This window comes from Eulemur rufifrons, chromosome 29 (genome assembly GCF_041146395.1).
Source record: "Eulemur rufifrons isolate Redbay chromosome 29, OSU_ERuf_1, whole genome shotgun sequence".
Lineage (NCBI taxonomy): Eukaryota > Metazoa > Chordata > Mammalia > Primates > Lemuridae > Eulemur > Eulemur rufifrons.
The window spans coordinates 56,461,801-56,479,032 of NC_091011.1; the positions used below are offsets into that span (position 1 = coordinate 56,461,801).

The 17,232-nt window shown below is 33.2% G+C and overlaps 1 protein-coding gene across 7 annotated transcripts in view; it reads right to left on the reverse strand.

The window, feature by feature from the left end:
• The window catches only part of LOC138377389 (platelet glycoprotein 4), a 72,039-nt gene that overhangs the window by 12,134 nt on the left and 42,673 nt on the right, over positions 1-17,232 (reverse strand). For 5 of the 7 annotated variants that reach the window (XM_069462272.1, XM_069462270.1, XM_069462273.1 and 2 more), the window contains exons 2-7: positions 16,926-17,019; positions 16,245-16,438; positions 6,573-6,733; positions 2,364-2,511; positions 1,744-1,923; positions 411-502 (exon numbers count right to left, since the gene is read on the reverse strand). In XM_069462272.1, coding sequence (XP_069318373.1) covers positions 411-502; positions 1,744-1,923; positions 2,364-2,511; positions 6,573-6,733; positions 16,245-16,364 — 701 coding nt within the window. In that variant the 5' untranslated portion in view covers positions 16,365-16,438; positions 16,926-17,019. The remainder of the gene's footprint in view (positions 1-410; positions 503-1,743; positions 1,924-2,363; positions 2,512-6,572; positions 6,734-16,244; positions 16,439-16,925; positions 17,020-17,232) is intronic. The other 2 variants (XM_069462276.1, XM_069462277.1) reach the window with 2 other exon arrangements.

A 17,232-nucleotide genomic window follows, 5' to 3' on the forward strand; every position in this document is an offset into this window, starting at 1 on the left:
TTACAAAAGTAAAGAAACCAAATATGTTTCTGTCTCCTAGACAGTCAGTTGATGTGTTGATTTTCTTCCTTTTTATTTGTTGTTATCTAATTGCACGGCTATACTGTGATGCTGGATATGCAGCAAGGATGAAAATAGTCCCTTTGGATTTGTCCATAAAGGTAAACCAAACCCTAAACTGGGGCTGACAGTCAGCAGCTGTGCACTGGTGTGAACATGCCAGTTGGCACAACTAAAGGATTGATGCCTTTTGGAACAGGAGTTTCCAGGGCTGAGATATAGCAAGTCTGTTCCACAGGTTGATGCCTGTGCTTTACCTACTGTGAAACAAATACCACTCTTGCCTTAGAGTACGCTAGTAACACGCGTACAGAGACACACAAACACACATGCTATACCCAGATACTTACCTTTTACCTTTGTAAGTGTCAATTATGGCAACTTTGCTTATGTCATCTTTTCCATTGAAAACTTTATAAATTCCATCTACAGTGTTGTTGTACTGAAAAGATAGGTCCAAGAAAAAATTGCTTGTAAAACAAGTCATATTTTTCAAGTTATAAAATATGTAATTAACTCACTTTCCCATTTCCCAAACACTGGTTATTCATAATTATTTTATATAACTTGAAATATATATGCAGTAAGGTTTTTACATTATTGGCCTTTAGAATGTTTTAAAGGATAGACTATAAAAACGTTCCTAGAAATGCGTGCTAAATGCTGAAATAAACATCGGAAGTTGACATGATCCAAACTCCAGCACTTTTGGTCATAATTAAGCTAATATGGACATTTTGATCATGACTCCTATTACATCGAGGTAAGGGCAAATTGAACAAAACCTAGAATAACAATGATTTGTAAAGTTATTCTAAATGTTGCGATCTGATAGAAATTAGGCATACAAAATTAAAATTTAGTCAAGGAAAAAGTTATGAGTACTGAGTTAAAATAATTACTGAATCTCTGATTCCTGAAGGCTTTCTACATTTATATTGATATATAACCTTGTAATTCTAAACATTATCTAAAAGTAAAATAATAACAATGAACTGGAGAATATAATATTTATGTATAGTGACAAATGAAATCATAGCAAAAATTCCCATTCAATAGTCAATTTATTCCATTTGTAATTCAAAACTTTAAGCTGTAAATCAGTGAACCATCAAGTTCACATTTTCATTAATCTTCAAACTGCCGTTTCATGACATTTGTGGACTACCGGAAATTCTTATTTTCAATCCCATTAAAATGAGGCTTATTGACTGATCAGTCTCATTGAGATGTGAAAATTTAGGCTAACATTTTAATATAAACCAAGACAGATTTGTAAAAGGTCTGGAGAAAAGGGAATGACAGGATGGATACATTTAACATACACACAAAAATATGGTATTTAACTTGATTTATGCAAAAAGGTAAAACCAAAAATAGTATTCAAAGATTTACATACTAGCTTATAATTTTAGACAAATTATATATTTATAAAAGAGTAGATACCTGATTATATCTCAGTTTTTAAATTTTAATTGTTTAATTCAGATGAGTTTTCCAACTAGGAAAGGTTAAGCCATATGAGATACGGACTTTTTTTAAAAATTTAGGATATATATCAGATATATATCTCCAGATCAGCAGTAGGGCTAATACACTAAATTATGAAATTATGCCTTGCCAATGCCATTCTATTTATTTAATTAGAAGACAACAATATTGACATTCATATTTGGTACTTACAGGATAAAACACACCAACTGTGGTAGGAACAGGGTATGGAACCAAAGTCAAAAATGGATCCTTATAGCCCCATAACAGTTCTTTCAAAGTCCTGGTTTGGAACATAGAAGATTTTGACTTTTTGATAAGTGAATTGAGTACCGACTGAACAAATGCATTTGGATAGAGATGGGCTGAAGCCTACAAAAACAAAATCACTGTTTAGGACACCAATACAATATCAGATTTTAACAAATAAATGTATTAAATACTAAAATTGAATTTAATAAAAATTTTGCAACAAAATCTTTTAAATTATTGCTAAATCCTGCCAAAACTAAAAGTGTGATTTGTCTAATCTCCCTACATGATTACATTTGTCTGCCTCAATGCCAGCCACAAGAAGACATTCCAAGTCCTATTTTTTTACTGATACACTTTAACTGGTCTTCAAACTGAATTGACTGTTATGATTTTGCCATCTATCCAAATGCCTATTAACTCCATTCAAAATAATGACACAGGAACACATTTTTACAAAAATGGCCAAATAAAGCCTACAAATAATTCTAATGATGAGATTAATTATAGTGGATTCTAGAGTATTTTAAAACAAGTAACTTTGTGGTTTGTCTACTCACGGCTACAGCCAGATTGAGAACTGTGAAAGTGTCATTCTCTGTTCCAACTGATAGTGAAGGTTCAAACATGGCACCATTGGGCTGCACGAAAGAGACTGTGTGGTCTTCAGGGTCCTGGGTTATGTTTTCCTTGGCTAGATAACGAACTCTGGAAAAAACAGAAGTAAATAAAAGTCAAAAAATTTGGCTTATGTAGATATTAGATCTCACATGCCATATTAATTCAACAAATATTTGATGCCAGATACTATGCTAAACAATGGGGTTAAATAAGCCAGTGTTAGCATACTCATCAAAAGGGGTCTTAAACTAGCAAACAGGAAATTAAAATAGCAGAGGAGAAGTGATATGCATTAAAATGGGAGTTTACACAGACTCCAAGGGAAAGCACAGAATGGATACAAATCCAGGTTTGGGGTGATCATGGTGGAGATCAGAGCCAAGACACAATTTGTAGCCATTCCACTTAAGTGGTCTAAATAACAAAGAGAAGTTAATTAGGTAAAGTAAGGCAGACAGTGTCATGTGTAAGATAAGAATTTTTTCATGTGTAAGATAAGAAGAACATTATATATTTTAAGGAACGCAACTGTTTGAGTGTGGTTGGATCACTGAGTGAGAAGGAGAGTGGTGGAAAATAAAGATCTCAAACATGAAAATATCGTATTCTATACTCAGATGACAGACTTTATCCTGAGGGTAAGGAGGAAAGAGTGCAGAGGCTTAAGCAGGGCAATATTAAGAGCACATTTTCTTATATGAGAAAAAACCCTCAAAGTACATAGGCTATCCAGTGCTGGCTCTTCTATCTTTATCAGTACTTTACTGAGAATTAGAATATAATTTTATTTTTAAGGGCCAGACTAACCCTTCCCTCCCCCTGGCTCTCCCCACATATTGAATACATACTAGTTCTAAGCTCCTGGCTCTAACATCTCCATGCTGCAAAGTGCCAACTACATTTTAAGAATGTGGTAAATGGCGATTATTATGGGGAAAAATACCTTGCAAGTACAAGATAGTCACTTAGAAGTAATGAGGTATACATCATGATTGTGCTAGCATATATTTGGATGTCAGTTATACTAGGTGAATAGCTAAGGTAAAGACTAAAAAAAGGGACTGAAATTTAAAGAAAAACATTTTATTAAACTATAGTAAAAATGTAAATTACTCTAAGGTGGGGATTATCAGTGTTTTGTATCTCTACGCACAGTGCCTTAGACACAGTGAGTTCTCAACAAATATTTTTCAGAAATAAATGCATTAGTGGCTGATTCTTTAAAAATGTTATTCAAAATTAGGTATAAATATGTATATTTTTTAATATAATTACATTAAAATATCATCATTTATTCTCATTGGAGTACTGCAGACATACAAAGAATACAAAAATCTGAAACAGCACCCAGGATAATTAATTATAAGCAAGGCTTTTTCTCTCAAATAACTATTTAAAAATTGGAGTACATATTGTTAACATTTAAAATTGAAGTAGTTTAATTTTCAGGAATATTTATGTGTATATATTAAAATAATAGCAAAATAATTATGACCCAAATTCTAGAGCTTACCTAAAGTATACTTACAACATTGCACCAGTAGATGGCGCTCACTAAGAGAAACTCCTTAAAACTAAGCCCTACCTTTAGATTGCACTTTTAAAAAGAACATAATTACTAATTTTTTGTTGTTTAAAAATTACATTGTATACAAGTTTGGGGAAGTGTTGGTTAGTAACGTCAAGGAAACTAATTTTTCCTAGAGTTTTCCCAAGATCGCTTTCTTTGTATTCCTTCCAAAGCAAAGTAACTTAAAAATGATTTCTCTCTGAGATTTGTATCTGAGAATATTTTGAAGGCATCACAATGTCTTCATAAAGATAGTGTAGGTTAGATATGTAAGATATGTCAGATCTCAATCCAGCAATGGATTTTATAGCTTGTCGCATGTCATATCTTCTCAAAGTTTTACCAAACTCACTCATCGGCCAAATAAAGCCTGAGATCCTGTTTGAGGAGGGACATCTCCTACACTCTTAATGTCAACTTGGTTTAGGGTATAATTAACTATGAGGAAGCATGTTTACCTCAACACATAGAAGGCTATCGAAGTATTAACTTTTTTCTGAAAGCTAACCAGTTTTCACATTATTTAAGACATTCAGACAAACAAAACGACTCCATTTGATGATGACATGGGACAAGATGACTTCTAGTTGGTTAGGAATCTCTTTCAAATTGTTATATAAAGAGGAGTTCATTGTTTATAAAATGCAGCTGTAAATGCAACTCCTCTTCTCTCACCCTCCTTCCAACTCCTCCCCAAGCAAATCAAGTATATCTAACGAACCCCCTTTTTGTCCCTTAGGTAGGTTAAAGGCTCTAAGAATAAAATAGATATGAGTTGTCAACTATCAGAGGAGAACTAGGTCAATTTTATGTTTATATTTCCTCATATCCCAAATAATAGCCTTAAAATAGAAAACATGACCTCCCCAAAACAAATTTTAAAAGCCCAGAAAACATGAGTCCTCAAATTCTAAAAACCATTTCTTCCTCACACTTATTCATTCAGGTTCTACTTTTTAAACAATTATGCTCAGATTCTCATTAGGTCATGTGAATTCTAGATTTCCGTACGTACTATACCTATAACATTCTTTTGAAACAAAATATCTGCGTAGGTTTTTGCTAAGAACATAACAACTCTAAGTCCGTGAAAAAAACATTTTCCAGAGTAAGACTTTTCTTGTAACAATGAAAACCAAGTCTTCTTTGACAAAGTTCTGAATAGTCCCAAACATGGGCAGAGAGACAGGAAACTTGGGGAAAATTGCTAAGGCAGGATGGGCACCAAGGCCCTCTGCAGCTTGTATATCGCATGCTAAGGTAGGAGGCTCTACCTTCACATGACTACTGTTATGTCATCATATTTTGGGTGTGAGTTGTCAATCTAGAAACATATTGATGCCTTGGAGGGGAAGGAAAATTACACAATCATAGAATATCCAAAAGAGATAAGATACTAAAACTATGAATTATAATAAATCATTACAAATATAAAATTTTGTGATAATCATTAATCATGGTATGTAACTAGTTGTAATGAATTGTCCTTGAAGGAAAACATACATTTGTATAACAAATGAGATAGCAGCACTTAACTAGGTTCCATAAAGATATCATAAATATATCTATAATCCTCGGTTAAGTTAGTGTTTTTAGCAACTTAATCTCCCTTTTACTTTAATAACTAGAAAATACATAGTCTGTAATTTAAATAGAAAATGTATACAAAAATCCAAGAGGTACCATTTCCTACATTTGTGTGAGCATGAACAAGTCAACTTATATCCAATAGTATAAGGTATTGTTTACCTACAAAATGAAAGATTCTGGCTAATCATTTCTTCTAGTTCTAATAGTCTAAGCTTCTGTTCAAGAAAGTGTCAAACTATTAGGTAATGTAAACTAAAGGTAGCAAATAGTCTTAGTACTAGAGAAAATATAAAAATGACACTATTAGATATATGTATACATCTATATGATCTGGATATTAGTTTGGATATAAATCCATACCATAGTTATGTAAAAATAAGTTTAGTGCCATGGTTTTCAAAACTGAGTATGTATTGGAATCACCCAGAGGGTTTTAAAACTCATTAGTGAACCCCAACTTAGGAGTCTCCGATTCATTTGGTCCGGGGTGGGGCCTGAGACTTTTCATGTCTACCAAGTTCCCTGGTGATGCTGCTGCTGCTGATCCAGGAGCCACACTTTAAGAACCACCAATGTAATGTATACATTTAATTTTAAGATGTTAAAGACTGAAAATTTTTTTCCCTGTTCAACATGCATATTTCAGAGTATATATGCCACAAGTGCCAAACACTTGTATAATAACTTCATAAACATACAGATGTTATTTGATGCTGGTAAATTTATTAAAAATCTGTATTTGTTTTCTATCTACTGTCTAATAAATAGCTGGGTAATGTATATATCTATTAAAAATAAATATCTTCTAATCATTAAATCCTTAGATTAAGACTCTACACAGGTAGGAAATATATTTCAAGATATGTTACTGGCAAGACAGTAAGAAATGCATTTCAGTGCAATGGCATTCATCAAGTGGAAGCCTTCTTAGAAATACATATGTTCAAAGTCACTTATGTTCAATCTGCCACTTATCTGTGGGACTCACCTGTACGTGTAAGGACCTCTTTGCTTAACTTTAATGTTGCTGCTGTTCACCATCACTTCCTGTGGATTTTGCACCTCATAGATCCAAAACTGTCTGTAAACTTCCGTGCCTGTTTTAACCCAATTTTTAAAAGCAATTGTACCTTCTTCAAGGACAACTTCCTATGAAAAGAAAACATGGTAGGGTTATTTCTTTGTAGTAAATACAGGCACTTAGAGTTTGTTTATAACCTTTAGACAGCCAGAATAAAGGGCCAAGCTCAAGTACCTCATTCAAGAAAACCTTTCCAACCTTGTCCCACACTTGCATAAGTGTTCTCATCAGATTTTTATAGCAACCTCTTTTAGTTACCCTTTTACAAAGAGAATCAGTGTGTAATACTGAAGACATGACTGTTTATTTTGAGACAAACCATTGGCAAGCTTGAGAGTGCTCTTTTGGTAATGTTGTAACAGTCAGTAACACAAGTTATTAAGCAAATTTTATTAAAGCTGTCCTAAAACGTTCTTATCAGGTTGAACATTAACTTCTCTTCTGCTCCTAAGTGAGTTGCATTGATGAGACAAAACAGAAAAATTGAGAGAAAAATCTAGAGGTATTAGAAACTTCCCTTTTCTTCAGGAGTTGGGCACTTCAGAAGATAATGACATTTACTACATGAAAAAAATAGATATGTCTGAATGACAAACACAAATTTGACTTCTTGCCTTCAAAACCCTGCTCAATATGGCTTCCCTAACTCTCAGTATATTTGCAACAACCCATTAGTAAAATGTTTCCAAAAATTATAACAACCTAATCCATAATTATTGGGTTACTACTTTTTAAAGAAAAGGACAAGATAAGGAAGCTGTCCTGTTATTCCTTTATGAAATCCATTAAAAACACTGATGCCCCTTGTACTGAAAGTATACCAATGACAGAATTAAAAACCCTATATAAGGAATCTGATTCCTCGCTTTAGGACAAAGTGGAAAGTCACCAAACCCCTCAGGGTCGATTTCATGATCTGTAACATGAGGGAGTTACCATAGATGTTCTCCCAGTTTCCTTCCATGGCTCTCATTCTGAGTTGAAAGACTATGGAGCTAGTGCAAACAAAGGTGACTTTGTGGCAGGTAATATTTCCAAATAAGTGCCTTGGGAGGAATGACAAGGTTTAAAGAGCTCCAACTTAACTTTAGTGTGTTAGAGGAAGAGGAAGAAAGCCACTTTCACAGAAAATGAGCTTTTAGAGAGTCATGACTATGGGAACAATGTGACCTATTTATTTCCTTCACCTGGAAGCATCATTTCACAGAATGATGGATCAGGACAGGACATAGAATATTGTCACATTTTCTAGTAAAGCACACTGAGGCTCTGAGAAACCAGGTGGCTATCCGAAGGGTAGCCTAGGCAAACAGTAGTGGAATCATAAGGAAAAATCCTTGTCTCCGACCCTTAGACTAGTGCTCTTTGACACCATGCTATTACTATCTCTTTTTTTCCCCATTACCCTCTGCATTTAGTTGGTAGAAGTCAAATTAAGTTTTGTATTTTCAGGATATTTTACCTATTGCTTAATGCAGAGAATAAAGGAATTCCTTAGAGAAGAACTCGGACTAAGTTAAAATGGAATTACAAAACCTTGTGCTGTTGCAATCCACTTACACAGGGTATACTGGACCTGCTAGACTGATGTTGGAACCTCTTTTTGCCAAAAAATTGTCCTCAAAAAACTTTTTATTTGCTCCCAAAGGCCTTATTTCCACACTAAGAATTTGGCATTAAGAAAAAATTGCTTAAAGTATTATGGCTCTTAAGTATAAAAGTGTTTGATGACGATGTTGAAACTGAAAGCTATATAGTAGCTGAAAACTGATAATTTACCCATTCCAACAGACTTTATGAAAGGAAAACACATACACACACGTTAAGATTCTTATACTGTGAGAATAAGTATCAATGCAATATCTTTACTAATAAAGTGCCTCTCACAGTACATATTTTATTTCGGTTCTTAATGAAAGGAATTCAATAAATTCTTATAGAATTGAAAGCAGTCTATGATAGTATATGCTTGACAGGACAGAATGCTTCACTAATGTATATGCACCTAAATACCAAAAGACATAGTAAGTGTATTATGCCTTTATTCTAAACTCTTAAATCACTTTTTCATTTAAACAAATATCTATAGGAACAAATAAGGCAAAGTTGAAACACAAAGAGTTGAAATGAATGCAATGCATTATTAATTGTTAGAATCTGGACCATCTAACCCCATCCACTTTTTCAGAGGTAGAAAATAGGTTCTTGAGAAAAAGACATGTCTGAGTCAATGTTACATGACAAATTTCAGTAGGAAATAATGGGGAGATCAGGTCTTCTCACTTTAATTTTCTGTAATTTCCATAACACCATGATTAGTTCAGAGACAAAGAGATAAGGAATATTAAAGTATTCAAAATAGGAATGCAATTCTTCTGATATTAACACTATGGTTTGTATTAGAAAATTGTATAATCACTCCTTGAGTACCAAGACTAAACATATTGCAAGTTCCTCTAATTTTAAAAGAAGCAAAAGATTTTTATGTCCTTTTGGAATTTAAAAGGGCTTGAATCTACAAAGACTCAAGTGAATCAGCAAGAAAATATAAAAAAAACTCATTAAAAAGTGGGCAAAAAACATTAACAGAAGTGGCCAATAAGCATATAAAAAATTGCTCCACATCTCTAATCATCAGGGAAATGCAATTCAAAACCACAAGGAGATATCACCTAACTCCAGTGAGAATGGCTTTTATCAAAAAGAACAACAGATGCTGGTGTGTATGGGGAGAGAAAGGAACACTTATACACTGTTGGTGGGACTGCAAACTAGTACGACCATAGGGAAAGTAGCCAGGAGATAGCTCAAAGAACTGAAAATAGACCTACAATTTGATCAAGCAATCCCATTATTGAGTATTTACTCAAAGGAAATAAAGACATTTTATAAAAAGACACCTGAACTCAAATGTTTATAGCAGCACAATTCAGAATCTCAAAGATGTGGAAATAACCCATGTGCCCATCAATACATAACTGTATTAATAAAATGTGGTACATGTATACCATGGAATATTACTCAGCCATAAAAAGCAATGGTGAACTAATGCCTTTTGTAGCAACCTGGATGGAACTGGTTTCCCGTCCTTTTAAGTGAAGTATCACTAGAATGGAAAAACGAACACCACATGAACTCAATACCAAATTAGAACTAATGGATCAACACACATGTGCACATATGGTAATAAAATTCAACAGAAATCAAGCCAGTGGGGAGGGAGGAAGGATATGGGTGAATTCATACCTAACAGGTACAATACGCACTATCTAGGTGATGGACACACTTATATCTTTGACTCAATCTGTACAAAAGTAATTCATGTATCCAAAACGTTTGTACCCCTGTAATATTCTGAAATTTAAAAAATAAAAGGGCTTGATTTTAAATTGGACTTGGACTATCTAACCTATTTTGCAAATATGTCAGTAAGTTTGAAGTACAATGCTGATAATTATGCATACAGAAAAAGAGATGTAATTTAAGATCCTCTCACTTGATTAATGTATAAGTCAGTATTTATCCCTGACATTAAATATGCAGACTATCTAGCCTCGGTAACAGCTAGGTTCCAACCCAGTGACTCTCATATTGCATGGTCTACAGCTGGGTTGGAAGCCACTGACCTTAAAACTTCTGTTATGTTAATTTGAAAAAAAGATGTTTACGATAGTAATATCTTCTATATAGACTCATACTCTCTTGATTATTACTATGCATGAAAACAGTAGTTATCTACATGACTGGCAACCGAAGTGTAATTATTAAAAATGCCCTCGATATTTTCCTGTGCATGGAGTAGGTAGAGTACAAATGTAGAAAACATATTGTCTCATTTCTCAAGGACTTTACAAAGTACCACCAAGAGACAGAATCCTGCTTAGCAGATTTAATCTATGAATCAGATTCTCTTACCGTATCCCCACCCTAACAAATTATAGTGGCTTCTTCCCTAAAGCACAGAATGAAGTAGTTACCAATGAAATTTAATGTTATCAGTTTGATCTCCAGTTTGGTCACTTAATAATCATTCAAGTTTGAACAGGTTATTTAATTTCTTTGTACCACAGTTTCTTTATCTGTGAAATGAGGATAATAATAGTAATATAAACTCGGTATTTTTGAAAGTCAAAACTAGCATCTTTCATAAAGTTTAAATATTTATCCTGATAGGTTATGAGGATTAATAAATGTGAGCAATTAGAACAGTGTTAGCACAAAGAAGACATTCAATAAATGTCAGCTATTAGTACTTTGTAAAGCCTAAAAGGAAGAACTCTAACATCGTTTACTCTGCACATTCCTTTCACTGCTTAGTTCATAGCATTTACTGGCTATGCCAGTCACGTGCCAAAAGGCACTGTAATTTCCTGGGATATTTCTTTTTCTGCTATTTAAAATCATTTTTATATTTATTCTCTCCCCAGTAAAATAAAAACTTCTTTAAAAAGCAGAAGCATGCTGAAAATAGCCTCCATCATTCCCATCCACTCTTACAATTTGCTTGTAACTGGTCCTAAAGAGAACAATTTCCCCATCTTTAAAATAATTTCCTCCATCTTTAGGCATTATGTACAAGCGTTAAGTTGAGAAGAAGAGAATGAATTAGAATATTATTAGTGAGTTTTGCTGAGAATCAGAAAATGGCTTTAGTCTCAGATTATCATCATTGCTAAAACCCAGAATAAACTTTGGTGAAATGTATCGGCGAAGAAATCTTTAATAGGTTTCTTAAACCCAGAAATTAAACAACAAGAATTTATGCAAAAATCTAAAATGGGAAATTTTGCATTTGTCAAGAAAAGTAAACTAAGCTGATACGAAACTGGGCTGGAGGAAAAAAGTTACCAATGTTTACCTGCTATTTCTTGAAACATTGTTTTTTACCTATCATTTGTTACTGGAGTTACATGCAAATAAATGTAGTGTTTAGTGCAGTTTTATACTGTTATTTTAATTTAAAATTTTTGGATTGTTTCTTATTCGCATGCCATTAAATATAAAACAAATTTTATCATCTTTAACAACCAAAACTTCAGGCATTTATTTTTTAGCTTTTTAGATACTATGAAAAAGTACAAATTATTTTATCGTATCTGGAAATATAAGTATGTATTATAAAGTTAATATAAGCATAATTTAAATTATTAAAATATTGACTCTTGATTCAGTAGTCATTTTAATAAAGTTATTATTTAAATGTATTTTCTCTGAAAGCATTTCTTACAAGCTACTAAGGGATCATTTTTTTCCAAGAATCGGGGAAGTGATTGATGGTATAATTGAATATTAGTCTTTTAACAGGAAAAAAACCTTTAAATCCCTTGTAATGTACTATTGTTACTATCATAGGAAAATTAAAATTTACTTAAGATTTCCTGTTATACAATATTCACTAAACATTTTATCAAGTGATATTAACAATATCAAGTGATAAATTATCTTTTGAAAATGGTGGCAGAACTCTGACTCTTTGTCAAGGTGCTCTAGTGGTTTCTACATTCATGCTAGCTTGTGCTGTTGACTTTTAATCTATCTAGAAAGATTGCATAAACTTGCTGGCCTCACACAAATCTATTAGGAATCATGGTCAAAAAATACTAGTAAGAAAGATTGCAGCTATAATCCCTAAAAAGCATGAAGTCCCCAGAAAACATCCTTTGGAAATAGAGAGCAAAAGTAAAATATATCGTTAAGTAAGATTTGTGAACTATTTTAGACCATTCCAAATGATATTAATAGTGTCAGTGTGTCATCTTTTAGAATTAGAAGGCATCATAGCACTGACTCTATAAATGAGAAAACAGTATAAGACTATTTTCTGATCTTTTTCAATTAAGGATTTTAATTCTATTTCAAAATATCACTTGTACAGAAGTAATAACTTCCTGAATTTGCTATTAGTTAATTAAAGAAAGTAATATTCAATGAGTTTCAGTGATAAACAAGAATTCTCCAGTAACAAACTCATATGTTTGTAAAATAACAGCATTATCCTAAGTGTTTCTGAGGCAGAAATAAGACAATTGGCTCTCTAGGCTTACACATAATTCAGAGATTTGACTCCTAATATATGCCAAAGATATACATATGCCAATACTATTTTCAAAATAGCTTTGTAAACTAAAAATAACAGCCTTATGTAAATAAAGTTCTCGCATGATTATATGACTAAAATTGATAAGGTCAACATGATTATATAGAAATCTGAGAGCAGAATCAGGCTAAGCCTTACATGGACTCTAGACCTTGACCATTGTAGGGATTCTAATGTGTCTTAGTCTATCGATTTGTAGTGGGCATACAATGCAAACTATCATTTAACAATCTCCACAAATTTTAGTTTTGTGCCTCCTCCTCCTCCTGGAGTCTGAATCCATACTGCTCCCTTTTGTCTTGTAAAATATTGCACAGATAAACCTTATTTCAAAAACAAGAAGGAAAAACACTCTATTTCTTTATTTCATTCCCCCTCCTTTATTTACCTACTTACCTTAAATTATACCTTCAAAATCATTAGTGACCATGTTGTAACCGTTATTTCCTTAATTTTCATCTGCCTGAGAACATTTCATTCTCTCTTTCTTTGAGTTCTGGCCTCCTATTAACTTCCAGGAAATGAGACTCTTTTGTTTCTATTTTTCAATATAAGACCATTCTTTTCCTTTTCTACTTTTGTCTTCCTGCCCTTGAATTATGTACAAATGCTATAGTAATCTTTCTGTTCTTTCCCCTCTACATTCAACCTCTCTAAAAACAAATCTAATATGTAGCTTTATTTATAATCTCTATAGAAATGGTCAAATCTATTTGAGAACTGACCTTTGAAATACAGACTCTTGTTCCTATCAAACTACTTATAAAACCTCTCTTTTATTTTCTAAGGTGCACATTTCTATCTGTAACTCCACTGGACATCTTGAGTTTACTATTTTTACTCCCCTCTCTCCTAATTTAGTCCCCCTATCTAAACTTCAATTGCATGCCTCACCCATCAGTTTTTCATACCTCCTTCACCATGGAAAGATCTTTCTACGAGGGAACCTTAAATTGTTCTTGAAACTGGTCATGTCCTACATAGTTGTTTTTCTTGTTTTCCTGTCTTTAGTCTCCTCACTTTCCAACTCTTTCTACTGCAGAAGCATAGTGTACAAGACTGTGTGTCATTTAGGCTCTCGCTTTAGATTGCCTGTGCTTAGAAACAGACTGCTTTTCCTGTTGGCTTGGCAAGTTGATTTAGGTACTTGTGCCTGTAAAATGGGTAAAATAATAAGATCTTCTCATACATATTTCAGACAAATCAATTACAAAGGAATATAGGAAGTTCTTAAGCACTAAATAAATGCTAGACATTTGATGATATCGATCTTTAAATGCAGATTTTAATATGTAACATACCAACTAGTTTTGTGTATCACAGCATCAATTAAATATTCTTCTGCCTGATGTTCAAAGCTTTTAAATGTTGCCTTCTAAACATTTCTCTTGTTAGTCCAGTATTCTTGGCACATTCTCTACTTCCTTCCATCCCTCTTCACTGAATTTAATTTCATTTCTACAATTTTTCCAGACAATTCATTAGTCCTTTGATACCTTTACTGCAGTTCTTTTTGGACTTTCAAAATTTTATACTTCTTTAAAATTCAACTCAAGTCCTACCTTCTTCCTGAAGTTTCTTGAATATTCAGAGAGATTTCTCTTTCTAAATAACATTTATTTTTCAAATTCAGTTCTAGAGTCTCACAATGTTTTTTTTTTTTTTTTAAATTACAATATACTTTTCCCTGGTTATATCTTACACTTGTTGAGATAATTTATTTGATTCTCTTAGTCACTTTACAAAAGCACATCTTGAAGTCTCAATACTCTTTCTCATGATTAACTATTATAAGAAGAGATAAATATTAAAGAATTAACTTAAAATAGATCCTAGCATCTCACATGGCACCCCAAAGAGTCCATACGTACTAATTTTGTTGCATGACAAAGAAAAAAATTAAATGATCAATACTCAGCTATTGATCATGAATTATGTATCAGGATAAACAGTCTAAATTTCTGTGCACTGTGAGATTACTGTGGCTTTTCAATTTGGAAATGAAAAGATAAGTTATAGTCTATGTGTTAACACAGACACCGATCCTGTGCTTTCTCGGCAGCAGGTCCATGTGGGAAGCACAGTCACAGAGCAGGAAGGATGCCGGAGCAATGGCAATTCCATCCACTGTTAGACAAGCCCTGCCTCCCCATCGCAGTCTCTCTCCACTGGCCTACGTTAAAAATACTCTCAAGAAAACGGGGAATTCCAAGGCAGGGATAACATTGAATTTTTATATATATATTTTCAGTTAAATATATGAGGTAAAGATCTACACTATGTTAGCAATAAAACAGACAGAAATCACTCTACAGTCAGCTCTCTGTACCTGCGGTTTCCACATCCACAAATTCAACCAACCATAGATCAAATATATTAAAAAGAACACAACAATAAAAAATTTAATAAAATTGTTGTTCTCCATCATGCACTACCCTTAATAACTCTTTGTCTAGGTCATTGCCATCCTAACCAGGTGGAGAGCTGAAGGCAGCACTCGGATATGTTTTATTTAGCCAGCACTATGTTTCAAAAAATGATTGTGCATGCCTTCAGGCAGGACACACACCTTATTTGTTCCCGGATCTTCATTTTATCTTGTTCTTGACACGTTAAGTTTTGTTTAACCCTTGTCTCCAAACTCGTGAAGCCATCTGAATTTGCCATTCCTGGTTTAGGACTTCAGCAGATGCGCTTCGCCTATATTCTCTGGTTCCCTCTATCAATTAAACTTTCTGATGAGTGAATGTATAGCTAATTATAATGAACTAGGGTGGGAGAGGAATTCTAGATTGTTGTGCGAAGCCTGTCTATTGAATCATTCTATTATTTTAAACTGCAATCAATTTATTATATACTGAGAGATGCCTTACATATTTCTGAAAATATTTTCTGAGAATAAAATGCAAAACTTCATAATTTATGAAACAATCAGATCATTACACACATTATATAAAGCAGTGGATTATCAAACCAAAAAACAAGGTTTTCCAAACAGTTTACCAAAGATTTCTTTTTCAATATCAAATACAATGTTTTATACACATACGCACACACACACACACGTTCATCCGTATATTTTGTTTTACTTTTCTCAGTATTAACTAAAATGCCACTACATTTATAAATATCCCGTCACAAAATAAATTCACTATTTCTTATTCAAAAGCATGCCAACATACTATTTGGACACATTTAAAAATATTTTTATTTCTACTACCTTGCATACCTATAGACAGCTGTTATCACAATGTGGATATTTATATAAGATAGCAATATACTCACGTTAAATATACATTATACTTGTAACATCTCACACATGGTCACTTCTCTATCATGTAGAATTGCAGTGGTTCATAATTATCTTAGTGTCAAAGACACAAAATTGCCAATAATCATGAAATATAAAGCTTGTACCCAAAGCAAAAAGAGAAGATAGAACAAATCAGAATGAAAAGAACTATTCTTAAAACTACTTGTACCTTTTTAATTGTCTTCTCAATAAGCATGTCTCCAACTGGCATTAGGATACCTCCAAACACAGCCAGAACTACACCAATGACAGCTCCAGTGATGAGCCCACAGTTTCGATCACAGCCCATTTTTCTTGTTCAGGGGATGAATTAATGTTTCACACTCCAAGATTTGATTAAGGTGGTTTCTATGAGGTGTGGTTCTATCATGAGAAAAAAGTCATAAAACAGAAGCTTAAATAATCAGTACGAAAAGATCAAAGTATAAAGAAAACAAGCAACTGGAACAGATCATTTTGCCAGTATTAAATAAACAAATGCTTTTCTTTTTGTTTTACCAAATGGATTTCCTAGGCCTTTTCCCCCTTTTTTTGCTTCTAATTATCTACCACTGACAGAAGTAATAGTGTCATATTTGAATTTCTTCAAAGTTCTATTTTAAATTTTCTTTCTATGGTTGATTAACATATTGAAATCTTATCCAAGGAGAACTCTCACCTTCCTCTCTCTTCCCTCAGCCTAGGACACTTGGACACTTACTTGCGTCCTCATCCTCTAACTAGCTTCTCCACCCAAACACTACCGTCCACACCCTGCCTGGAGTTCTCCTCCAAACAGATATGGATGAACCGATGTCTTGTGCACCAAAATGTTAAGCAAGTATACTAACCGATGTTTTCTTTATCACACCTTGTTCATGAATAAACAGTAAGACATGAATTTTACAGGAAATGAACTGATGAGTCTCAGAAGGAATCAATTCTTCTAATCATTCGAGAGCAAGCTGTTAGAACAAAAAAACATGGGTAAATGGAAACAATCTATTGTCAGAAAATTAATACTAGGATACTCTCTAATATCACCATAATTATAATGACTGTTAAAAGAAAATTTCATACTGAGTTCATACCTGAATTGTTTGTCTTATAAACAGTGTTTAAAATGCTGAATTATTTTAAAGAAGTACACTTTATTTTCAATTTTAATTGTTAATGAC